The sequence below is a fragment of the Rattus norvegicus genome, chromosome 8 (genome assembly GCF_021556685.1).
Source record: "Rattus norvegicus strain SHRSP/BbbUtx chromosome 8, alternate assembly SHRSP_T2T, whole genome shotgun sequence".
NCBI classification, from domain to species: domain Eukaryota; kingdom Metazoa; phylum Chordata; class Mammalia; order Rodentia; family Muridae; genus Rattus; species Rattus norvegicus.
In genome coordinates this window covers 109,505,371-109,531,158 of record NC_141541.1, presented here as the reverse complement: position 1 = coordinate 109,531,158, position 25,788 = coordinate 109,505,371, and the positions used below count along the sequence as shown (strand labels likewise).

The following is a 25,788-nucleotide window of genomic DNA, read 5'->3' as shown; positions in this document are numbered from 1 at the left end:
ATTGATATTGGCTCTAGTGTTGCCTTTGTTACATATGTCCCTTGTATTCCTAGTCTCTCCAGGACTTTTATCATGAAGGTATGCTGCATTTTTTTTCTGCATCTAATAAGATGATCATGTAATTTTTTATCTTTCAATCTATTTATCTGGTGGGTTATGTTTACTGATTTACATGCGTTGACTCATCCCTGTATCTCTGGAGTGAAGCCAACTTGCTCATGGTGGAGACTGTTTTTGGTGTGTTCTAGGATTTAAATTGCAAGTATTTTTTTTTCTTTTTTCTTTTTTTTCGGAGCTGGGGACTGAACCCAGGGCCTTGCGCTTGCTAGGCAAGTGCTCTACCGCTGAGCTAAATCCCCAACCCCCTTAAATTGCAAGTATTTTATGTAGAATCTTTGCATCAACATCCATGGGGAATATTGATCTATATAGCTTTTTTGGCTCTTTGTATGGTTTAGATATCAGGGTAATAGTGACCTTATAAAAAGAATTGGAAAATGGTCCCCCAATGTCTATTTTGCAGAATAAATTTGAGGAATATTGCTATTAATTCTTCCTTGAAGGTATGGTATATATGCTGAATCAATCTGGCCCTGGACTTCGCTTCCTCTCCCCCACTTCCTGCACACCCCTGTGCTGCCCCAAGTTGGAAGTCTTTAATTTCTCTAGGGGACATGGAATTACGGGTCTCTTTAAATTGTTTACTTGGTATTCTTTTAAGTGTCTCAGTTTGGCACAGTATAGAGCTGAAAAGTTTATCCTTATGATTCTTTGAACTTCTTCAGCATCTGTTCTAATATTCACCTTTCACTCTTAATTTTATTAATTTGGATATTCTCCCTCAGTCTTTCGTTACTTTGGCTAAGGCTTTTTCCATTTTGTTGATTTTTCTCAAAGAACCAACTCTTTGTTTCATTAATTCTTTGTCTGTTTTATTACAATGATTTCATTCCTGAATTTGGTTATTTCTTACCATCTACTTCTTTGAAGTATTATTTCTTGTTGCTCTAGGGTTTCAGGTGTGTCACTAAATTACTCTCTCCGGGTGTTTTGTTTTGTTTTCATTTTGTTTTTATTTGTTTGTTTTAATGTAAGCACTTAGTACATTTCTTTTGTTGACATCCAGCTTTAATCTGTGGTGGTCAAGTAGAAGGCTGGATGTTACTTCAGTTTTCTTATATCTGTTGAGACTTGCTTCATATCCAAGGATGTGATCAATTTTGGAGGAAGTTCCATGAGCTACTGAGAAGAGAGTAGTATATTCTTTTGTGTTTGGGTGAAATGTTCAGTAGATGTCTACTACATCTCTTTGATTTATAACATTTAAGTCCAGCATTTCTGTTTAGTTTGGGTCTAGATGACCTTTCTGTTGGCAAGAGTTGGATATTGAAGTCACCCACTATACTCTATAAAGGTCAATATGTGATTTTTAAGCTGTACTAGTGTTTCTTTTATGAAATTGGGTCCTGTGGTTGGCACATAAATGTTTAGAATTTCAGTATCCTCTTGATGTTTTTTTTTCCTTTAATGAGTGAGTATGTAGTTCCCTTTCCTATCTCTTCTGATTAATTTTGGTTTGAAGTCTATTTTGTTATATATTAAAATGCTGTACCTGTTTCCTTCTTGTGCTGGGATCTAGTCACCTGGAGAATGGTGTTTGAAGAGTTTCTTGATATTAATATTTGGTCTTATCTTTGTTGGGTGAGTCTTATTTTCTTTGGTTACTGGATCCTGGGCAAGTGTGATGACTGTGGGGTCCCTAGAAAATGTTCCTGGGTCATCAGCTGACAGAAAGAAATAGAGATGGGGTATAGGAGGAAAGGGTAAGAGGGTTTCAGAGAGTAAGCTAGGTCCCAAATACAACTTTAATAAGCAAAATAATGCTCTTTTGAATCAGACCAGTTTAACAGCCATCTCTGACTTGCCCCTTATTAAGCCAACACAAGTTGAATGCTGTACGTCGTGCACAGCCCTTGAGCACTACTTGAATGAGGTATCCCTGCACAGTTGAGACAATGGGAGTGAGATGTAAGCGGTTAGGAAATGAAAACATGAAGGATTTATGTCTCTTACAGAGGCAAATTTATACTATATATGTAGGGTTAAATCGCATAATTTTATTTTTTTGTTCAAAATTGCAATTGACATCAAAGGTTGTTGCTTAAATTAGTTCTACAGATATTCATAATCTGGCCTTCAATAGGGTATTAGAGATCTGAACTTGATTTTAATTGGTTTTGTTTTCCTTTTGAAATCAGGTTGTTCAGAGAATATTCTACACAGTCAACAGATCTTGGAGTGGAAAAATTACTTCAACAGAGATAAGGAAAAGCAACTTTTTGCAAGTATGCCTCTCATATAAAGATATATAAGGACCAATTTAATAATTTTACTTAACTTACATTTTTTTCTTACTCTATTGCAAAGCTCTAAGTATCAACTGCTTCCAGGCTGTAAGCACTTATCACATGTGGGGGAGGAGCTGTCAAAATGAAAATAGTATGGGATTTCTGCCTGGAGGTGTACGCTGTGAAACAAAAACAGAAGTGCACATCTACACCTGAATTGACAGACGTATGTATGTCCATAAAAGATGCAGAAGAAGCCTCAGAAGGATAAACATCTGCTTTCTGTCATGCAGAATATCAGGAGTTCAGCAAGATAAAATATCAGTGGGAAGGGGTTTCCAAGAAGCAGCACCACCGCAGCCAAAGCCAGAGCAGAAAATGTCCCCATGTTCAAGAACTTCCAACTAGTGGGAGTGGCCAGTGGCTCCCGTGATGGTAACCAGGTTGGAAAAGTGGGCTTGCCAAAGAAATGGAAATATATAGACTCGATTATTTCAGTGATGACTCTACCTTGCTAGAAATAATACATTTTACTCAGTTATTTTATGAAAAAGAAAAGAAAAACTACTGACCACTAGTGGGAGCCTTTTGCCGAGATAATATATAAAGAAAATAGAATGATTCACACTTGAAGGAAAAGTATTTTAAATGGACCGTACTACATGAAGCTTCTACTAACAACACCAGTACCTCAGTGCTCTACAGCCTCCTTAGCTTTCTCTTCATGTGAGACAGACCTGGAAAATTAGCAAGCCATATGGATAAACCAATTTTGTTACTCTGTAACAGTGATTCTCAACCTGTGGGTCACAACTCCTTAGGAGGATCAAACAACCCTTTCACATATCAGATGCTGATGTCAGATATCCACCTTACAACTCATAACAGTAGCAAAATGTAGTTATAAAGTAACAATGAAAGTAACCTTTGAGGGTCCCACCACACGAGGAACTGTATTAAGGGACTGCAGCATTAGGAAGGGTGGGAACCACTGCCCTGAAATGAACAGTCATCATCACAATCAATGTTTATAGTTACTGAACACCTGATGCTTGCCCGGGCTCTCAGTAGGTATTTAAAGACTGGGTTAAGAAGACAGTAATTTCCTTAATAACATAAAAATTACAGTTTCTCATTTTTAATGCATGCATGTATATGTACTATGCATGTGACTGTTCCCGAGGAGGTCAGAAGAGGGTGATTAAGCCCGTGGATCTGGGTTGTGAATAATTGTGAGCTATTATGTGGGTACTGAAAATTGAACCCGGATCCTCTGTAAGAGCAGCAAATGCTCTTAACCCCTGAGTCTTCCTGTAGCCCCTCAGTCTTTGTTATTTTAGAAAGTCTTTTGTAATTCTCTGGTTTGAGACTCAGGTGATATTGAGTAACCAGCACTGAGGCACAGCCAGCAGGCTGGAGACAGCCCATTCATACTACTCCTCACACTCTTCTATTAAGTTTTCTTAAAGTTTCTCTCGTTTATGAAAATGTTTTCATTCTTCTACCCACTTAAATGATAATTTTGGTAACTACCAAATTATGGATACAAAAGCCATTGTTTCTGGAATCTCCACTAGAGGTACAAACTGAGACAGAGAAAAGCTCAGAGCCCTTAGCTCTGCCCACTGCCTTCTGTTTCAGGCCACTATATGTAACCACAATTATATACACAAGAGATACTTATTATAGACTTGATTCCATTATAAAACCAAACATATGTATATTCCTATCCTTTTTAATATTGCTCATGTAATTTTGAAAAAATATTTTGAAAAAGGAACCTTAGTTTAAGAACATGAATAGGAGAGGGCTGCTTACTAAAGAGTTACTCTTTTGGCCAGGCAGTGGTGGTACACACCTTTAATCCAGGTACTCAGGCGGCAGAGGCAGGTGGATCTCTGAATTTGAGACTAGCTTGGTCTCCAGAGCATGTTCCAGGTCAACCAGAGCTACCCAGAGAAACCCTGTCACAGACCACACACACACACACACACACACATAGTTCCTGATTTAGTACCAAAATCAAAATTTTAAGTTAATGAACATAAATTTTCAAGACTATAATAGCCAAAGCTAGTTGAACATCATTTAAAAATTAATTCTTTTATTCATCCCATTTCAGACTCTGGCCCTTTTGGAGGAAGAGGAAGATATAAACCAAATCACAGATTACTTCTCTTATGAACATTTCTATGTCATTTATTGTAAATTCTGGGAACTAGATGGTGATCATGACCTATACATCAGCCAAGCTGATCTCTCTCGATACAATGACCAGGGTGAGTGACTCTCTAGGTGCAACAATAAACCTATTGGTAAAGTTGTGTAAATTGTCTCCCCTTGCTATGAGAAATTCCCTTTCTTAAACCAAGTCTTTTTATAGGGCCAATACTTTTTAAATGGGAATGTACAAAGGTTGTTTGTTTGTTTGTTTGTTTGTTTGTTTGTTTACTCTGTAGACGAGGCTGGCCTCAAATTCAGAGATCTGCCTGCCTGCACCTCTCCAGTGTTGGGGCTAAAGGTGTGTGCCACCACGCCTAGCCAAAGATAATTTTTTAAACTTAGAGACCAGAGAAGGAGTTTGACGGTAAGTAACCAGTTTTAAAAGTGGGAAGTCTTTGTAGTAGTATGTACCATTAAGCTGATAATTAGATGCAAGTCTATTTGAAAACTTTCTCACTTAATATTTCTATCAATGCTAAAAATGAACTCCTCCCAACCTCCTCCTATGTTCCCATGGCTGGCCTAGAACTCAATATGTAAACCAAGCTGTTCTGCCTCAGATTTCAAGGACTCTTTATAAAAATTTGCTTCTGGAGGACTGGAGAGATGTCTCAGTGGCTAAGAGTACTTGCTATTCTTCTAGAGTCTGGGTCCCAGCACCCTCATTACATAGCTCCCAACCTCCTCTAACCCTGGCTCCAGGGTATCTTACAACCTCCCTGGCTTCTGAAGGCATGTGCACTACTCACATGCTCGTACAGACACACAAAGGAAATCTTTTCTTTTAAAGCTTACTTTTTAAACTCCAGAAAGATAATTTCTTTACAGAGAAATTTCATTTTCTTTCTTTTATTAAAAGAGTTACCCCACTAAGCCATCTTGTTGGACCCTGATATTTAATATTCTTTTTTTTAAAGCTCAATTTTTTTCTTAAATTATTTATTGTATTTATTATTATATAATATTTATATATTATTATATAATATATATGAGTACACTTTGGCTGTCCTCAGACACCAGAAGAGGGCATCAGATCCCATTACAGATGGTTGTGAGCCACCATGTGGTTGCTGGGAATTGAACTCAGGACCTCTGGAAGAGCAGTCTTAACTGCTGAGCCATCTCTAAACCCCCTTTGAAGTATTCTTAACTAAGTACCAAGGTATATTGATTCATTCTTCTCTCATAAGATTATCCTTATTCTATATTCTGTATCCTATAAATGTCTTCTGAGCAACCTTTGAATCAGGCTTTGTTATTTTAGAGATAGTGGAGAACAAATCTTTAATGTGCTAAATGTTTTTTCTGTCATTTAGAATATGGGATGTGACAAGCCCACTTCATGAGTGATTGATCTTTGCAGTACTGGGGATTAAGCCCAGGACCTCATGTATGCTTGACAAAGCTCTACCATTATGCTTCACTCCACCCTATAGAGCTAGTTTTATCTGATCATCAAGTTTCATAGAGCTTTTTGCACATTTAAGAAACTGAAATTTGGTTTGGTCTAGAGCCAAGCACAGTAGCCCAGGCCTGTAGTCTTCCTATAGCAGAATAGATAGATTCAGGGAGCTGCAACCCTCTCTTGAATTCCTTGGTAATCCTGAAGTTTTAGCATGCATTCCATTGCCTAGGGTACTTGTTAAATAACAGGTCTAGAGATCCCTTCACTCCTCTCTCCCCTTATTTTTTTCCCTTCTTCCCACTCCCCCTGCCCTCTCTCCTTTTGGCTATTTTGGATTTATAAAGGTATACTGATAACTATTTTCTAGGGTCTGTCATCAAAACCAACATTCTATTTGAAGATACGCTCAGTAGTAGGTTGCATGCCTAGCATGTCCAACTCCCCAGTAGAACCAACAACAACAGCAGCAGCAAAGCATTCATTGGTGGCGCTTCTTCTTCTTTTTTTTTTTTTTTTTTTTTTTTTTTTTTTTTTTTTTTTTCTGGAGCTGGGGACCGAACCCAGGGCCTTGCGCTTGCTAGGCAAGTGCTCTACCACTGAGCTAAATCCCCAACCCCGGTGGTGCTTCTTTTAATGTTGTATCTTAGACTCTTATAGAAGGGAATGTCAGAAAAGTGTCTCTGGTATATCTTGGAATCTTTTCTAAAGCTGCTTAGAAGCATTCTCCATTTTACCTTGTGCAGTTCCTGTAACAATGTAAAATGAAGCAATCAGTTCCCTTTAAATTTAATACTAGGATAAAATTTGTCTTGTTTTATTGGACAATAAAATCAATACAAATTCTGTGTATTTTTGTCTTAGTTGTCAGGATGTTCAGAATTAACTTGAAACTCAACTATATAAATAACGAAACAGTTGTTAGGTACATCCATTTGCCTGATCTTTTTTCCTAAATTAATGGTTGATAATTTAAACCTACCTCGTCCTTCTAAAAAGTATAAAGTACAGGTAAGACCTCAGACAAAATTCCTGCACAAATGGAGGCAGGGCCCCCAAGGTCCCACCCTTGACAGGGCAGATTCTGGTGGGTGATCATTACTGAGGAGGAGGACTCACTGTCCCGTAGGTGTTTACCATGGTAGTTTACCCATGACCAGGGAAACCCCACACACGTGCACATGACAAGTGTTTACCAGTGGTAGTTTACCCATGACCAGGGAAACCCCACACACGTGCACATGACAAGTGTTTACCATGGTAGTTTACCCATGACCAGGGAAACCCTACACACACGTGCACATGACAAGTGCTAACTGGGAACTAAAATGAAGAGGACACCATGGCTGGGAGAGACAGAGTAAAGGACACTTGGAGTTACAGAATGGTGATGGGAGAGGGATGGACACAAATAGAGTGTATAAAGGTAGGAAGTTCTCAATTAATAAATCTTTGTATACTAATTTTAAAGAACTTAGGGGTTGAGGATTTGCTTGGCTAGATTTTGGCCTGGGTTTGATTCCCAGCATGAAATAAACTGTGTACAGTGGTGCACACCTACAATCCCAGCACTCATAGCAGGAGGATCAGAAGTTCAAGGCCATTCTCAGTTATATAGCAAGATAGAGTTTACCCTGGGATACCTAAAACCTTGTCTCAAAGAAAGAGAAAAGGAAAGAAAGGAAGGAAGGAGAGCGGGAGAAAGGGAGGAAAGAATTTACTGATATTCTCATGGAAGATTACTAGGTTTACCTTTAGCAAATGAAAACACATTTTTAAGGAATATTTCTAACTAACTGTAATTTTTATTTATATTTAGCTTCATCAAATAGAATTATTGAAAGAATATTTTCTGGAGCAGTAACAAGGTATGAAAAATAAAATTTTGAATTTTATTTAGTGGGCTAGCAAAACAATTTAATAGAAAAATGAAATAAAGCAACTTGAGTTTCAAAATGAACTAAACTATTACAATAATCTTATTTTAGCAAAGCTTTCTGCACAACCTGGCAGGGAAACTAAGTCATAGTTTATCTAAGAACTATACAGTCGTCGGTGGTGGTGGTGGCACATGCCTTTCATCCCAGCACTCAGGAGGTAGAGGCAGGCAGATCTCTGTTGAGTTCAGGCAACCTGGTCTACAGAGAGAGTTCCAGGAAAGCCAGAGAAACCCTATCTCAAAAAAGAAAGAAAGAAAGAAAGAGAGAGAGAGAGGGAGGGAGGGAGGGAGGGAGGGAGGAAGGAAGGAAGGAAGGAAGGAAGGAAGGAAGGAAGGAAGGAAGAAAGTGCAGAGTAACAATATCTTATGCCATTGATTTTCAAATGGGAAACCAGGGCCAGACCCATTTTGTGGGCCTGTAATCCCCAGACACTTAGTAGGCTGAGTCAGAAGGCTCACCACACTGAAGCTTTCTCTGGGCCACAGAGCCAATTCAAAGCCTGCCTAGACAATTTAATAAGACCTTGTTTCAAAAAACTAAAAGTAAGCTGGGCATGGTGGCACATGCCTTTAATCCCAGTACTTGGGAGACAAAGGCAGGTGACACTGTGAGTTCAAGGTCAGCCTGGTCTTATTGAGTTCCAGCTACCAAAGGCTACATAGTGAGATCCTGTCTCACAAAAATTAAGTAATAAGTTAAAAGAAGGGTAAGGATGTAACTGGGTCGGAGAGTGCTGCCTGTGTTGTTGGGCTGTAAGGCCAAACTCTAACACCATAAAAGCAACAGGATTTTTTTTTCTTTATTTAGGCAAATGTCTTCTAGTTTCACCTTGCAGACCCTTAAAGATGAGGTAGCCCTCAAAGGGGCTGCGCTTTCTGAACCATCCAGCCTTGAGGAAGCTATCATTTTCTTCTTTTGTTTTTGTTTCTGTTTTTTTTAATTTAGTAAATTTCTAAAGAGTGGTGTTGCTTTATTTCTTAATTGCTCAGGAAATTTTATAACCATATGTTTTCTTCAGAGGGAAAACTGTACAAAGAGAGGGAAGAATGAGCTATGCAGATTTTGTTTGGTTTTTGATTTCTGAGGAAGACAAACGGAACCCTACCAGGTAAATTTTGTTGCCAACATTTGTAAACATGCACAAAGCTTGTTAGGAACATGGCGTGCACTTGTAACATGGCCCAGTGTAGCCACAGGAGGATGCGTCACACTGTCTCTGTCCTGGAAGGGGAGGCACAGAGCCCATGGCTATGGGCTGTGACGTGGACGTGAAAGGGAGCCTGTTGCACACATAAAGGTAAAGCGGAGCTGCAGCTCCCAGGAGTGAGCAAGAGAACTGGTGTTTATATTGAGATAAATATAAATATGGGATAAATTCTGCACATTTTAGTTCTTTTATAATCTGCACTAGTGTGTAGTAAATTGAAGAAGGAAGGAAAAGGAAATTGTAGGACTAGAAGGATGGCTCAGTGGTAAAGCCATTCGATGTAAGCGTGAGGACCAGAGTTCAGATCACCAGCACTTACATAAAAGCCGTGGTCTGAGAACCCTCCTGTGCTTCTAATGTCCAGGAGACACAGACAGGAGTCTTAGTGCAATAGCTAGACTAGTGGAATCAGTGAGACATGTTTAACAAGAGACCCTCCCTCATAAATACAGTGGAGAGCACTTGGTAAAGACACCTAACATCAACTTCCGCCATCCACATGCGTATACAAATGTGCACTTTCACCTACACACATACGTGTAAACATACCAAAGAAGCAACAGCAGCAATAGATTGACAAGTATGGAAGATCATAACCTCATGCTCCCAGTTGAAATTATCACTCCCATTCCTTGGGACTCTCACTATGCCTGAATTTATAGTGTAAATTTACATATTTCTTTCCACTACTGTCTCCTGGTTAGGCCAGAGATCTAGGTCCCTCTCAAAGGGACCTCTTGCCTGTAAAATAATGTCCTATACACAGTGAGGCATTCTTTGATGTAAATTTGCATTCAAAAGTTATTGAAAAGGCTGGAGAGATACTCAGCAGCTAAGAGCGCTGGCTGTTCTTCCTGATGATTGGGATTTGATTCCCAGCACCCACAAGGCAGTTAACAGCTCTTTGTCACATCTAGCCTCTAGAGCAGTGGTTCTCAACCTGTGGGTCACAGCTCCTTTGTGGGTTGCATATCAGATATTCTTCATATGAGATGTTTACATTATGATTCATAACAGTAGCAAAATTATAGTTAGAAAGTAGCAACAAAATAAAGTTATGGTTGGGGTCACCACAGCATGAGGAACTGTATTAAAGGTCACCACTGCTCTAGAAGAACCAGGCACACATGTAGTACATAGATACACATATAGGCAAAATTTCCAAACACAAAGTTAATTAAAATTTTAAGTTATTGAAATGCTTAGTATTGTGTTTATAAATAATTGAAATAGGAAAATAAGCCATTTTAGGATAGCTGCACTTTAAAATAAGTACCATTCTAAATACAATGGTTTGTAATTTATCTTAGATAACTTAGAGAACATGAATGAAGAAAGAAAATACTTCTGATGTGTACATGTGGGTAGAAAGATATGTGCTGGTACAGGTGTGGACATGGGGCCAGAGGTCAGCCTCTAGTGGAAAGCCTCAGGAGCCAGCTGCTTGTTTTTCAGATAGGGGCTGTCACTTGGACCTGGGTTTGTCAGTTAAGCTAACTGGCTGAGGTCTCCATCTTCCCAGCACTAGGATTTACAGCACAAGCCACCAAACTGGGCTTTTTTCATGGGTTACAAAGAGCCAAGGTAAGTCCTCAGGCTTGCATTTTACAGAATGAACCATCTCCCAGTCTAATTCTCACACTCAGGAAGAAATTATTGAAAAAATATACATAATGAAATATACACACTTTTAATCCCAGCACTTGGAAGGCAAAAGCAGGAGGATCTCTTAAGTTTGAGGCCAGCCTGATCTATACAGCAAGCTCCAGGATAGCCTGGACTATATAGAGACCCTGTATCAAAAAAGAAAACACCAGGGGGCTGGGGATTTAGCTCAGTGGTAGAGCGCTTACCTAGGAAGCGCAAGGCCCTGGGTTCGATCCCCAGCTCCGAAAAAAAAAGAACCAAAAAAAAAAAAAAAGAAAACACCATATCTAAGGAAGAAAAACAAAAGGAATAAGAATATTATATCACACGACCAACTGCTTCTACCTCTCCCTAACTCACTTGTCAATGCATGAGTGAACTCCCATAACCAGGCTTGCTCCCCACTGCCACAACAGAGGACATGGCCAAGCACAGCCATGCAGTCCAGCCTCAAGGGCATCTTCAAGGTGTCTCCTACAGAATCTGTGTCATAACGGAGAAACACCACATCATACATAAAGGCAGGCCCATTGCCTGGCCTGGAATAGTTGGAAGCAGAACACAGCATTGGGCATAGAGGTAGCTTTAAAGACTGATGGTCTCTGGCCTTCTAGCTTTCTAACCATACTTGATACATGCTGATAACTTCTAAAGAAAAATCCTAAAAACTTCCTTGTTTATTCTTTGGTTAAAAACTGTTGGCTTGGGCAATTAACACCTGCTGCCTAGCAGTGGGGAATTAAGTAAAAAATTTACTGCTCTCACTCCCTTCTCTGTCCAGGCAGCCAGAAGCCTCTCTAAGTAGGCTGGTTAACTCTTTGTGAGCCAGAAAGAAAGAAAAAGAACTAAAATGCTTTATATAGGTAGATATGCACAGACACATATACATTCATACATATGTTTACATTTTCATTCATGTTCTCATTTACACATTAGCAGATTCACATTTTTGTTGGGCCCAACCACCAAAGTGGTTATACACTCTATAAGTATTCATGCATGCTTACATACATACACATATACCTACACACATGTACAGACAAATACACACACACATTTGGATGGATGGATGGATGGATGGATGGATGGATGGATGGATGGATGGATGGATGGGGCAGAGCTCCCCAGTTCAAACCATTCAACAATTTTATTTCTTTACTCTGAACTTTTTATACCTTCTTAGATAAAAAGTTCTTTAGAAAATTAACTCAGAGATAAAATATTACATAAAATGGAAGTTACAGAAGGATGTTGATATTAAGTTCAAAGCAGAGTTTCATTCTAATATGTTCAGTATAAGCTCAATGCAACAATTTTTATATGAACACAGATTTGTCCCAAGTCTATTTATTTAGTGTGATTATGAAAGCTCATTATATTTCTTATTAGGCAACCTTTACTATTATGGAGTGGACACATTCTATTCTTGATTCTAACTTTATTACCTCTTTCTAGCAAAGCAACTAAGACTATTCTCTTGAAACTATCTTCCTAAAATTAGTGAATCAATCAGCAATCTATAGAATCATTAATTCATCTAAATAGCATTAATTCATGAAAGTTCATCTTTATGTTGATCTGTAGGAAATCTGATCAATAGGGTGGGCTAGTGCCCAGGGATTATTAAATTAATTTAATAATGAAAGGAAAGGCATGTCAACTGCAAGAAGCAATCCTGAGGTGAAGTCTCTTGAAACCTTGCCTCTCACCCATCTTAGTTCATGCAAAAACAGTGGGCTGCCTCCAGGAAGGCCACTTGCTAGCCTTAGCCTATCCTAGATGGCTCCTGACACATCAGAATATCAAAAGATTTCTCAATAAACAAGGAGATTCTGAATGTATTTCAAGTTCTGGAGGACCACAGCTGCCAGCCTAGATGAGTATTCTCAGCAAAACTATGTCATGATTGACGGCAAATGACCTTCCATGACAACAGTAGGCTAAAGAGCTAAGCCAGCCAAACAGATGACACTAGGAGGAATTCTTCAGACTTAAGAGGATGCTAAATACACCAGAGAGGGTGCAGGGGTTTAAAAAATGCTAGAAAGTGGATAATGCAAATGAAGATTAGGAAAAGACTAAACCTACAAAACAAATGACAGAAATTAATACACACTTTTCAGTGGTAAGTATAAATATTAATAGCTTCAATTTCTCATTTATTATATGTAAGTACACTGTAGCTGTCTTCAGACACACCGGAAGAGGGCATCAGATCCCATTACAGATGGTTGTGAGCTACCATGTGGTTGCTGGGAATTGAACTCAGGACCTCTGGAAGAGCAGTCAGTGCTCTTAACCACTGAGCCACCTCTCCAGCCCAATAGCTTCAATTTCTCAATCAAAAGACACAGACTAACAAATTGGATCTAAAACAAGGTCCATCAATTTATTGCCTCCAAGAAACAGACCTCACTATCACAAATAAACACTATCTTAAGGTAAAAGTTGAGAAAAGGTATTCCAAGCAAAGGAAACCAGGAGACAAGCAGATACACCTATTCTAATGTCTAACAGAATAGACCTCCAATACTAACTAGCAAAAGAAATAAAGATTAGTAAGTATTGGTTAAGGGAACAAATTACAATCTAAACATATGCACTGAACACAGGTGTACCCAGTTTCATAAATGTTACTAAATGTTTATAAATACAAGTGTCAGAAGAGGTGGCTCGGCACTTAAAAGTCCATGCTTCTCTTGCAGAGGATTTAGGTTTGGGTCCTGGCACCCATGTGGTGGATCTCAACCCTCCTTAATTAAAACTACAGGGGACCTGACATACTTTTGGCCTCCAAAGGCACTAAACACACATAGGTGCACATGTATGCATGCAGGCAAAACACTCATACACATAAAATAAAATAAAAACATTTTATGATAATATATAGAGGTGTAACAAATACTACTAGATAAAGTCAAATGACATCATAAACTAAATGTTCCTAACAAAGACCTACAAAACATTCCATCCCAGAATTACAGAATATATATGTTTCTCAACAGCTTATGGTACTTTCTCAATAGTAGATTATATATTATATTACTGCATAAGGTAATTCTCAATAGATATTGGAAAGTTCAAATAATTTCTTATATTCTATCTAGTCAGAAGGAAATGAAGCCGAAAATCAACAGCAAGAGAAACTACCAAAAAATTCTTAATATTAAATAGTTCCCTATTGGATAATGAGAGAATCACTGAAAACGTAAAAAAGAATCCAAAAAATGTCCTAGAATTGGATAAAATGAAAGTAAAACATACCAAACCCAGAGGATGCAAAAGCTAGTCCTAGAAAGGACATTTATGTGTTCCAGGTGCCTAAAATTAAAAAGAAAAAAAATCTTAAGACCTTCAAAAAGCAAGAACAAACCAAACCCAAAAGCAGTAGATAAAACCTAAAGCATCAAGATTAGGGCAGGAAACAATGAAAAAGACATGAAAACATTTTTTAAAAATGGATAAAACAGGGGTTGGGGATTTGGCTCAGTGGTAGAGTGCTTGCCTAGCAAGCGCAAGGCCCTGGGTTTGGTCCCCAGCTCAAAAAAAAAAAAAAAATGGATAAAACAAAGAATTGATTCTTTGGAAAGAGAATACTGATTGAAGAAACCCTAGCCAACAGAGAAAGAGAAAAGCAGAACAAAATTAAAATTAGCAATGAAAAGGGACGCATTATAACAGGTACTACTGGTTCAGAAAAGTATAAAGCCATACCTTTTTTAAATTAAGATTTTTTTTTTTTACTCCACTAAGGAAAATCTAAAAGAAGTATGTAAATGTAAGTGTATAGATGTATATATACAAACTACCTACTTAAAACCAAGTATTATAAACATCTATGATAAGAAACAAGATTGAATCAATTAAAAATTGGTAATACAATCAGCAACAGAAAGTAGCCCAGGTATTGGGACTAGAGATGGCTCACACGTAAAGAACACATACTGTTCTTGCAGAAGACCTGAGTTCACCTCCTAACACCCATGTCAGGCAGCTCACACTTACCTGTACCTCCAGCTCCATAGGATCCAGTGTTTCAAACTTCCATGGACTCATGCACTTACATGTAGATATCCCGATACACACACACAATTAAACACTTAGTGTTTTTGAAAATATGTACTTGAATTTTTTTTATATATACTGAAATACAAACACACACAAAAGAAAATTTTAATCTTATTTGTTGTGGCACATATCTTTAATCCCAACACTCCAGAGGCATATAGATCTGTTAGTTCTCAGCCAGCCTGGTCTATACAGAGAGTTCCAGACCAGCTAGGGCTACATAGTGAGACCCTGTTTTGATTTCTTTTAAAAAAAAAAAAAACAGAAGTATTATATGTTTTTGTTTAATCCCAGGTGTGGAATATGGGCAGCTTCAGGCTGTCCACAGCAGCTGACTATGATTTGCCCAGTGCTCTAGCAGGGGTGTGATTTTGCTGCAGATAGTTTCTGTGATTGTGTGATGTTTGGAATCTTAGGACTTTTCAGAGCGTATAAAAATGCTAAGGCTCCAAGAGGCAGTGTCAGTTGATAGTTGTTTGCTGGCTGCTATTAGTTGTGGTTTGTTAAGTAGTCACATGCAAAGAAGAAATCTGATATCCTCACAGCAAAAATCAAACTTGCCTCATAGACCTCCAAACCCCTAATCACCAGGAAGGAGTCCAGTGATAACATTGCCCCCTTTCTCCTCTATCCTTTTTTTCTCCTATCTAGTGCTAGAGGGTTGAAAGGGTAGAAGAAAAGAGGTGCAGAAGGGTAGAAAAAAGAAGAACTCAAAGAGTCTAGGGACACACCATGATTGAGTTGACTTCATTATAGAGATGTAAGGTGATTCGATATGTGTAAATCAGTAAGTGTAATACATCATAAAAAGAGCCTCAGAAGACAGAGAAATGACTGGGGTCAGGTGAGCCATGCATACCCTAATTGAGTAACACCAACCATCACAAAACAACGGGGAATTTCAGTGCTTTTATTAGGGAGAGGGGTGTCGGGTTGGCTAGTTTTGGTATGAGGAGTCTGTAGGCAAGCAATCTTCTCACAGACTGTAAACATCCAAGAGCAGGATGCTCAGTCCCAGGCTTACACACCTATCATTCCTACACACTCATCCCTGCAAACATTATCAACAGTCACACTTAGACCAGAGGGAGACTTTGCCAACTCCATTCCTGACCCAGAGAGGGAAGGCTTTGCCAGGTTCCCATGGCTATGGCGCACTGATGCTTGACAGGGCCACACCCATGTTAATAACACACATCCGCTGTCCGCTTAGGGTTTCATCTGATCGTTACACAGTCACTCAGCCCTTCCTCTATTCCCCAAATAGATTATACAGCCATTTGCCAAAAGCAATCTACAGATTCAAAATATCATCCCAATAAAAATTCCAGTGTTCTTTATCACAGAAATAGAAAAGGCACCTTTAAATTCATGTGGAAGCACAAAAAATACTGGATGGCTAGAACATCCTAAACCAAAGAACAGTGCTGTGTTTCCTCTGAGAGGCACCAGCAGCTGACTGACAGATAGAGAACCCACAGCCACAGTGGAGGGAGCCTGAGGACTCTCGTGGGGGAATAGGAGGAGCGGGGCTGGGAGGAAACTGAAGGAGATGGGACTCCACGGAAAGACCAACAGAGTCCACTAACCTGAATCCTTGGGGCTCTCAGAGTCTGAACCACAACCAAAGAGCATACACAGACTAGACCTAGGCCTCCCCCACAGATGCAGAGATGTGCAGCTTGGTCTTCACGTGGGCCCCGAACAACTGGCGTGGAAGCTATCCCAAAAGCTGTTCTCTGTAGGTGGGATATGTTCTTCCAGCTGGGCTGCCTTTTTCTTTTATTGAAAATAATTTTTTCATACAATGCATTCTGATTATAATTCCCCTCCCCCAACTCCTCCCAGATCCCCCACCCCTCCAGTCCAAATCCACACAAACAGGCATCTAAAAATAATAAGATAAAAACAAACTAATTGGGATAGCACAAAACAAATGAAAACAGAAGAGCCTAAGAAAAAGCCCAAAAACACACATACAGACTCAGGCACGCAAACATTTGCACACAGATGATTCCCATAAGAACATAAAACCAGAAGCCATAAAATATACACAAAGGACCTGTGAGAGGTTGGAGTGAGGGGGCTGGAGCCCTGACAAAGCATGAGACTAAGAAACTCCAAAACTACCATTGAATTGATTTTGTGTTACTCATGGGCATGGAGCCTGCCCTTGAGAGTAGTTTGTATGCCACATGGACTCATATGTAAAAGTTAAAATCCTAGTAGATTACATACAGAAGCTACAATGTGAGGCCCCCTCAAAATAAAGATAAAAATCTGAGGGAAAAGCAATTCTGAGCTTTAATTCTAGAATTAGCCAGGATACCAAATTAGAGGCTGGGAAAGGGGACCTTTGCAGATCTGAGATCTGGGCCAGGAGGGATGTCAAGTGCCTGCTGTGCAGCTGCCCAGGAGCTGAGACAGGAGGATCACTTGAACCAGGAGTTGGAGGCCTCGTAGATGACAAAGTAAGAATGTATTTAGAATAAATTAAAATTTTAAAACGGAAAAAAGAAATGCAAGATCAAAAAAACTATGGATAGTTCAGTTTGATCCTTAGAATTCATGTTTAAAAAACAGAAAGTCAGTCGTGGCACACACTTGTAATCCAGTGCTGGGGAGGGGAGATGGTGGATCCTGGGGCTCAGCAGTGAACTGGCAGAGGCTGTTTGGCCCTGTACAAAATGTGGAGAAGCAATTGAGGAAGATGACCAATGTTGATCTCTGCCCTCCACATGCATGTATGCACACAGACACACAGATGCACAGACAGACAGACAGACAGACAGACAGACAGACAGACTTACCTACTGTAACTCTTCTTAAGGTACTACTAAATAATGTGCCAGGTGAAAGGATGGGAGAAATGTGAGAGCCCAGATAATAGTAAAAAGAACTTCAAGGTGAAACTGAACCGGCAGAGAGACCATAGGAGATTAAGTCAGAAGGAATCAAAGGGCATTTCAGGAAACTCGGATTGATAGAACATCCGCTGTATTGAATGTGGATCTAAACAACGAGTGACAGTGTAAGGGTAATATGACAACAAGGACATGGGAAGCAAAGCAAATGAGAGAGAAAAGGAACTGTTATCAGTGCTAAGTAATGAACAGCTTCACTGTATTAAGTAAATGGAAGTGGTAAAGGCCAAAATATCATCTGTGGGTAAAATCAGTCTGCAATTCTTGAAAACAAAAAATGGAGAGAAATATGAGCATTTGCTCTGAAAATATAAGATAAAAAGCAAAATAATTGGCATTTGGAAATGACTGGTTCTGGAATTTAAAAACAAAAGGCAGAAAGGACCTCCCATTGGATTTTTTATTATATTTTTGGTTGTGAACCTATCTTGTTAATGGTTGAGCCATCTCTCCAGCCCTCCATTGTTTTCTCTAAACATTTATAAACTAGGCATAATCTGTAACACACATATAAATTTACTTTAAAAGAACCTCTCCCAGGTCCATGCTAACAGACATCTTTTTCCTCCTAGCATTGAGTATTGGTTCCGCTGCATGGATGTGGATGGAGATGGTGTACTTTCCATGTATGAACTAGAGTATTTCTATGAAGAGCAGTGTGAACGGATGGAAGCCATGGGCATCGAGCCCTTGCCGTTTCATGATCTGTTGTGCCAGATGCTAGACTTGGTGAAGCCAGCTAATGATGGTAAGGCCAATGGAACAGCAGTGTACACTGTTCATCCTTAAACAGAGTGAACACAGAGTTCTGCAGTTCCGATGTATTTAGTGTTCCGGAGTTGCCTTTACAGACTTCCCAACTACAGAAAAATTTACTTTCTCTCTTTGACTATTAATGTCAAATCCACTATTTAAGAAATAGAACTTTCCATAAAGAAAAGAAATGATTAATGACTCAGAGGTGTTGGGAGGTAGGAATGACTTCTTGAAGAAACTATAGTTCTTTGCTTGGGGTTAAGGGGAATAATGTTACAGTGTTGATGGTTATACATCATGAGTGTACTTTAAAGCCACTGGCATATACAAGTTAAAAATTACTTGCCTTTTTAAAGATGTGATTTATAATAAAATGGACATATACTTTTCAACATCAGTGAGCTTTTTCTTTTGTCAAAAGAGCTGCTGGTGAGATTTACAAGGTATGTTTGTCTTTCCATAGGCAGAATAACTCTGCGAGATTTGAAGAGGTGCAGAATGGCTCACATCTTCTACGACACTTTCTTTAACCTGGAGAAGTACTTGGACCATGAACAAAGAGATCCTTTTGCAGTCCAGAAGGTAACAGCATACATTGAAATTGAGCTCTCAGAGCCGGAGTACCAAAAGCTATATGCTGCATATTAAATGGCCTATACATATAGGACTCTGTATTAAAGAGATAACGTCTAAAGTACTTGATCAAATATGAAAAGAGACAATAAAGTCTGAAGCAGAAGGGAGGGGAGAGGAAAAGGGATTATCTGAATTCAAACCCAGCCTGATCTACCTAGCAGGTTCCAGGACAGCCAGAGCTGCTATGCACAAAGACCCTGCCTCCAAATAAAGACTGACTAAGACCACATCTCATCCCACAAGCAGGCTGGCAGTTTAGGCTCTCCATTGCTATCTGATTGCTGTAGGGTCGCAAACCATTAAAAGTTAGTTTCAAAAAAGTAGTTTTGAAAAAATATCAGCTACACTGACCTTGGTTTAATTATGCTATGCACTTCCAAGGTAGTGTGGTAAATAGATTTACCCTTCTAAGTAACAATAGAACTCCATAACAGACAACTTCAGATAATGTAACACTTTTTTCAAGTGTTAATTATTCCTGTGTATAGGAATAAATGTTATTCTGCATGAGAGTAGAAACAAGCTCCTTTGTCATGAGCAAACATGTTAGACCATCAATAAACCTGAATGGAAAGAGAACAGGATCTCCAACATGCAGGCACGCACACCCACTCGGATCACGTGGGCACACACACAAAGCACACATTTCTTTTCCCTTCTAAGAATCATGGAACTGGAGAGATGCTCAGAGCTTAAAAGCCCTTCTGCTCTTGCAGAGGATGTAGGTTCAGTTCCCAGCATCCACAGAGTGCCTCGCAGCTGTCCAACTCCAGTGTCCCTTCCTGACTTCTGCAAATGCTAAAATTGTACGATTCACAAATCAATCTTTTTATTAAAGAGAGAATTGTGACCAAAAGCATGTAAGCTGTTTTGCATACATAACTTTGTAATTTCAGGGGCAGATTACTATGGGGATGTTGCCTTAGCCCCTCTTTTACTATACTGGAAATAATTTTCAGATACGTTTCAGCAAAACTGCCTTATGATATTTACACCATAAATATACCTACTTCCAACGTCTGCCTCTGTTCTAATCCCTCCTTCTATCAGGATGTTGAAAATGAGGGCCCCGAGCCCTCTGACTGGGACAGGTTTGCTGCTGAGGAGTACGAGGCTCTGGTGACTGAGGAATCTGCCCAGGTTCAGCTCCAGGAAGGGTGAGTGCATCTCTGAGTCCCACAAGGCTCTACCAGGGCTGCCGGTGTCAGACATACAACTACCATTAAAAAGTCCTTCTCTATTTCTTCCACTTTTAAATAAGATGAAAGAAATGTGTGCCTTCTCGTTCTTACCTTGGGTGAGCGTGTTCCCAATAGGCTGTGTTCGAGGTAGGCTTCTTGCTCCTCGCGGAGTTCCTGACACTCTTTGTCTCACTGCCTTCAATAATGCACACCTTTCACGGAGTCCAGGATCACTGAGCACAGCTCTGCAGTAGTCAGTCACCCCGGCTACAGACTTGAGCCTCCCTAAATAATAAAGGAAGCATGTGTTGAACGAACCCTTATCAGGAAGTCAAAGGGAAATTCCATGTATGGATCATGCTAAGAAAGAAAGCTGTCCAAATATTTTACTACTTGGGACATTTCAGCAACTGTATCATTTATTGGTTATTCTATTACTTTCTATGACTTCTTTAGAAATTCTTTCTAATTTTTTTTCTTAGTCCTTGCTGGGAATACAAACATGTTACACTACATCTAATGTATGAGACTTACAGAGCTCAGAATTCAGGTCTTCATATTGCAGGGAAAACGCCATTTTCTTAACAACTCGTTATGTTTATAGTTTTGTAATATTGTACTGTACATATCATTTATGTATACTGTAATATATTACTTTATACTCTTCTAGTTGATATTATATTTTTAACATTTCACTGTTACAAAATTACGGTGTTTGCAGAATCATCCACTATACATGTCATTTAATATATAGGATGAATTCTTAGAACACAGCAAGTAGAAAAATGTACCCAAACTAGGTGGTTGTCAAGAGTCTACAAAGAGGTAAAAGGATCTTATAGAAACCAGGCTATGATAGATTCAGACCCTCAAATTAAGCAACAGTTTCCATGAGCCAAAAAATAGAGCTTTGTGAAAGGGCCCTGGTAGAATCTAGAATTTGCCAAACTAGGAAACTCACCTGAGAACGAGCCACTAGAAACCCACGTGCAACGCTGTCCATCTCCTCAGCAGCTGGTGACGGCACCTCTCGACTTCCAGAGGCAGGGAGCTCCCTGATTTGTCCATCAGGTCAGCCTCCTGGAGCACAGAGAAAAAGGATAAACAGGAAATAGCCAGTCCATTAGGTGATGTGATAGTCCTCCAGGAGGTCGGGCCTTGTGCAGCCTTTCCCTAAGGTCCCACCCCCCCCTCCGCACCCCTAACCCCACTGTCAAGGGCAGAGACCGACCTTGGTCTTGCGGTCTTCCACCCTGAGCCACTCCAGCACCGGGATGAGAATATGTCACTATACCTAGACCACTGTGTCTTCAGGATCTTTTTAAATCTGGAGATTTTTATTTATTTAGCCAAAAAACTAAGGTTTCATATATGAAGTTCTTTTTTAATAAAAGATGGCCTGAGTAGGCAAGGTCAGAAGCCAAATATATCCAGGGGATGCTAATAATAACTGATGACAGTTGTGGGTTGTCACCTGACTGGAATGCAGCAATGATTAAAGGTCTGATTGGCCTCTTCTGTGGGGTAGTTTTGTTTGTTTTCCACTATTTTAAAAAATTATTTATTTACATTCCAAATGTTGTCCTCCCTTCTCGATCCCTCCTCCTTGAGTTCTTCACCCCATCTCCCCTCCCCTTTGCTTCTGAGATGTGTATCCGCACCCACCCACCCCCAGCTCCCACCCACCAGCATCCCCTTCCCTGTGGTATCAAGTTTCTACAGGATTAAGGGCAGCCAATCCCACTGAGGTCAGACAAGGCAGTGCTTTGCTACAAATGTGCCTGTGACCACTGACCAGCCCATGCTTGACCTTTAGTTGGTGGCTTAGTTTCCAGGAGCTCTGAGGGAGTCCAGGTGAGTTATACTCATGTTCTTCCCGGGAGGTTGCAATCCCCTTCAGCTCCTTCAATTCTTCCCCTAACTCAACCTCAGTGCAGTAGTTGGCTGTAAGTAACAGTATCTCTCAGAGGCAGCTCCTGTCTGCAAGCACAACATGGCATCAGTAATAGTGTCAGGGCTTGATGCCTGTGCATAAAATGGATCCCAAGTTGGGCGGGTCATTTGATGGCCTTTCCTTCAGTCTTCTGTCCTTTTTTGTCCCTGCCTTTCCTTTAGACAGGAACAATTCCCCCTCCCCCCCCGTGTCAAAAATGTTGAGGATATGTGGCTAGCTTCATCCCTCAACCATGAGCCATGTCTGTCCACTGGAGGAAGTCTCTTCAGGCTCCGTCCCCACTGTGGGGCAATTTGGCTAAGCTCACACCACCATTGAGTTGGAAGCCTCTCACATCCCAGGTATCTGGGACTTTCTAGAGGTTCCCACACCCCTTACCCCACAGTGCTGCACATTTCCATTCATTCTCCTGGCCCTCTGGGCTTCTCTAGCTCCTCCCATACCTGATCCTGCCCCCTTTTCCCCTGCACCTCTGGTCTCCTACCTGCTTTCCTCCCTCCTTCTGCCTCCTGTGATTATTTTGTTCCCTCTTCTAAGTGGAATTGAAGCATCCACACTTGTGCCTTCCTTCTTGTTAAACTTCATATGGTCTGTGTGTTGTATCATGAGTATTCTGTACTTTTTGGGTAATATCCACTTATCAGTGAGTACACCATGCATGTCCTCTTGGGTCTGGGTTACCTTGCTCACGATGATATTTTCTAGTTCATCCTTAAGCCTGCAAAATTCATGATATTCTCATTTTTAATAGCTGAATAGTATTCCTTTGTGTAAATGAACCACATTTTCTGTATCCATTCTTCGGTTGAGGGACATCTGGGTTCTTTCCAGCTTCTGGCTATTACAATTAAGGCTGCTATGAACATAGTGGAGCACGTGTCCTTGTTATATGTTGGGGCATCTTTTGGGTATATGCCCAGTAGTGGTATCGCTGGTCATCAGGTAGAACTATTTTGAATTTTCTGAGAACCCACCAGATTGCAAAATTCCAGTTTGCAATCCCACCAGCAATGGAGGAGTGTTCCTCTTTCTCCACGTCCTTGCCAGCATCTGCTGTCATCTGAGTTTTTGATCTTAGCCATTCTGACTGGTCTGAGGTAGAATCTCAGGGTCATTTTGATTTGCATTTCCCTGATGAATAAGGATGATAAACATTTAAGTGCTTCTTGGCCATTTGAGATTTCTGTGCCGAGATCTCTCTGTTTAGCTCTGTACCTCATTTGTTAGTTGGGGTATTTGGTTTCTTGGAGTCTGACTTCTTGAGTACTTTATATATTTTGGATATTAGCCCTCTATCAGAAGTATGGTTAGTGACGGTCTTCTCCCAATATATTGGTTTCCTTTGCCTTACAGAAACTTTTCAGATTCATGAGATCCCATTTGTCAATTGTTGATTAGAGCCTGAGCCACTGGTGTTCTGTTGAGGAAATTCCCCCTGTACTGGTGTGTTCAGGGAGCTTTACCACTTTCTCTTCTATTAGATTCAGTGTATCTAGTTTTATGTAGAGGTCCTTGGTCCACGTGGACTTGATCTTTGTACAAGGTCATAAATATGGATCAATTTGTATTTTTCCACATACAAACTGCCAGTTAGACCTGCATCATTTCTTGAAGATGCTTCCTTTTTTCCACTAGATGATTTTGGCTTCTTTGTCAAAGACCAAGTGTCCATAGTGTGTGAGTTTACTTCTTGGTCTCCAATTCTATTCCACTGATTGACCTGTCTGTCTCTGTACCAATACCATGTAGTTTTTACTATTGCTCTATATTACAGCTTGAGGTCATGGATGATGATTCCTCCAGAGGTAGAAATAGTTCAAACTCAGGGTTGAAATCAACCAATTAGAAAGATAAAAAGAATCAACAAAACCAAGAACTGATTCTTTGAGAAAATCAACAAGATAGAAAAACCCATAACCAAACTACCTAAAGATCACAGAGATAGTATCCAAATTAACAAAATCAGACATGAAAAGGGAGACCTAACAACAGAAACTGAGGAAATTCAAAAAATCATCAGGTATTATTACAAAAGCTATACTGGACAAAACTGGAAAATCTAGATGAAATGGATGATTTTCTAGACAGATATCACATGTCAAAGTTAAATCAAGAGCAGGTAAACTATCTAACAGTCCCACAACCCCTAAGGAACCAGAAGCAGCCAAAGCCCAGGGTCAGATGGTTTTAGAGCAGAATTCTACCAGACCTTCAAAAGAGTGCTAGTACAGTACTCCTCAAACTATTCCACAAAATAGAAACAGAAGGAACACTACTCAATTCATTCTATGAAACCTCAGTTACTCTGATACCTAAATCACACAAAGACCCCAAAAAGAAAGAGAACCGGAAAGGAAGAAGTCAAGGTATCACTATTTGCAGATACATTAAGCGACCCCAAAAATTCTACCAGAGAGCTCCTACAGATAATAAACAACTTCAGCAAAGTGGCTGGATATAAGATTAACAAATCAGTAGCCTTTATATAAATGATAAACAGGCTGAAAAATAAATTAGGGAAACAACACCCTTCACAATAGCCACAAATAATATAAAATATCTTGCTGTAACTCTAACCAAGCAAGGGAAAGATCTATATGACAAGAACTTCAAGTCTCTGAAGAAAGAAAGGGAAGACCTCAGAAGAGGAAAAGATCTCCCTCGTTCATGAATTGGTAGGATTAGCATAGTAAAATCGGCCATCTTGGGGTTGGGGATTTAGCTCAGTGGTAGAGCGTTTGCCTAGGAAGCGCAAGGCCCTGGGTTCGGTGCCCAGCTCCGAACAAAAAAAAAAAATCGGCCATCTTACACACTCATCTTACACATCTTACACAAAAGCATCTACACACTCAATGCAATTCCCATGAAAATTCCAATACAATTCTTCACAGACATGGAAAGAGCAATTCTCAACTTCATATGGAAAAACAAAAGCCAAGGATAGCGAAAACAAATCTCAAGATAAAATCACTCTCCCTGTTTTCCACTTTTTAAAAACACAAGTTACCAGGGCTCTGTCCTGAGCACTGACGTGTTGCTCACTGCTGTATGTAACACCAATTTCAGGGGAGCCAATGCCCTCTTCTGGCCTTCCAAGGACCCTGCATACATGGAGTACACAAACATATACAAAGTTAACACCCATACATACAAAATAATTTTTAAAAAAATTTTTGAGACAAGGTTTCTCTGTGTAGCCCTGGTAAAATTTTTAATTAAAAACACGTCACAAGACAAGGGAGGGAGGTGTAAATAAGCCTTGCCCCAGTTGCCTTACAGCAGTGTCCCAAATAATAAATAATAAGAATTAAATCACTTTAAATATAAAAATAAGCCTAACCAAATACAACAGAGGTTCTCAAACTATGGGGCAAAACTCCTTTGGTGGTTGAATGACCTTTTTCACACAGGGTCACCTACGACCCATTGAAAAGTACAGATATTTACATTACAATACATAACAGTAATAAAATTATAAAGTAACAATGAAAATAATTTTATG

The 25,788-nt window shown here is 39.8% G+C and overlaps 1 protein-coding gene and 1 long non-coding RNA gene across 13 annotated transcripts in view; one reads left to right on the top strand and one right to left on the bottom strand.

Annotated features, from left to right (window-relative positions):
- Positions 1–25,788, bottom strand: part of LOC148004318 (uncharacterized) — a 114,154-nt gene that overhangs the window by 48,069 nt on the left and 40,297 nt on the right. For 3 of the 10 annotated variants that reach the window (XR_015628002.1, XR_015627996.1, XR_015627999.1), the window contains exons 2-3: positions 21,294–21,412; positions 20,444–20,617 (exon numbers count right to left, since the gene is read on the bottom strand). This is a non-coding gene — a long non-coding RNA (uncharacterized LOC148004318). Of the gene's footprint in view, positions 1–14,031; positions 14,089–14,772; positions 14,911–20,443; positions 20,618–21,293; positions 21,413–22,142; positions 22,313–22,770; positions 25,007–25,788 lie in introns of those variants that run through there. The other 7 variants (XR_015627998.1, XR_015627997.1, XR_015628001.1 and 4 more) reach the window with 7 other exon arrangements.
- The window catches only part of Ppp2r3a (protein phosphatase 2, regulatory subunit B'', alpha), a 140,014-nt gene that overhangs the window by 100,879 nt on the left and 13,347 nt on the right, over positions 1–25,788 (top strand). For all 3 annotated transcript variants that reach the window (XM_087562862.1, XM_087562863.1, NM_001012202.2), the window contains 7 exon segments: positions 2,259–2,345; positions 4,471–4,627; positions 7,793–7,841; positions 8,932–9,021; positions 18,332–18,507; positions 18,979–19,097; positions 20,202–20,308. In XM_087562862.1, coding sequence (XP_087418988.1) covers positions 2,259–2,345; positions 4,471–4,627; positions 7,793–7,841; positions 8,932–9,021; positions 18,332–18,507; positions 18,979–19,097; positions 20,202–20,308 — 785 coding nt within the window.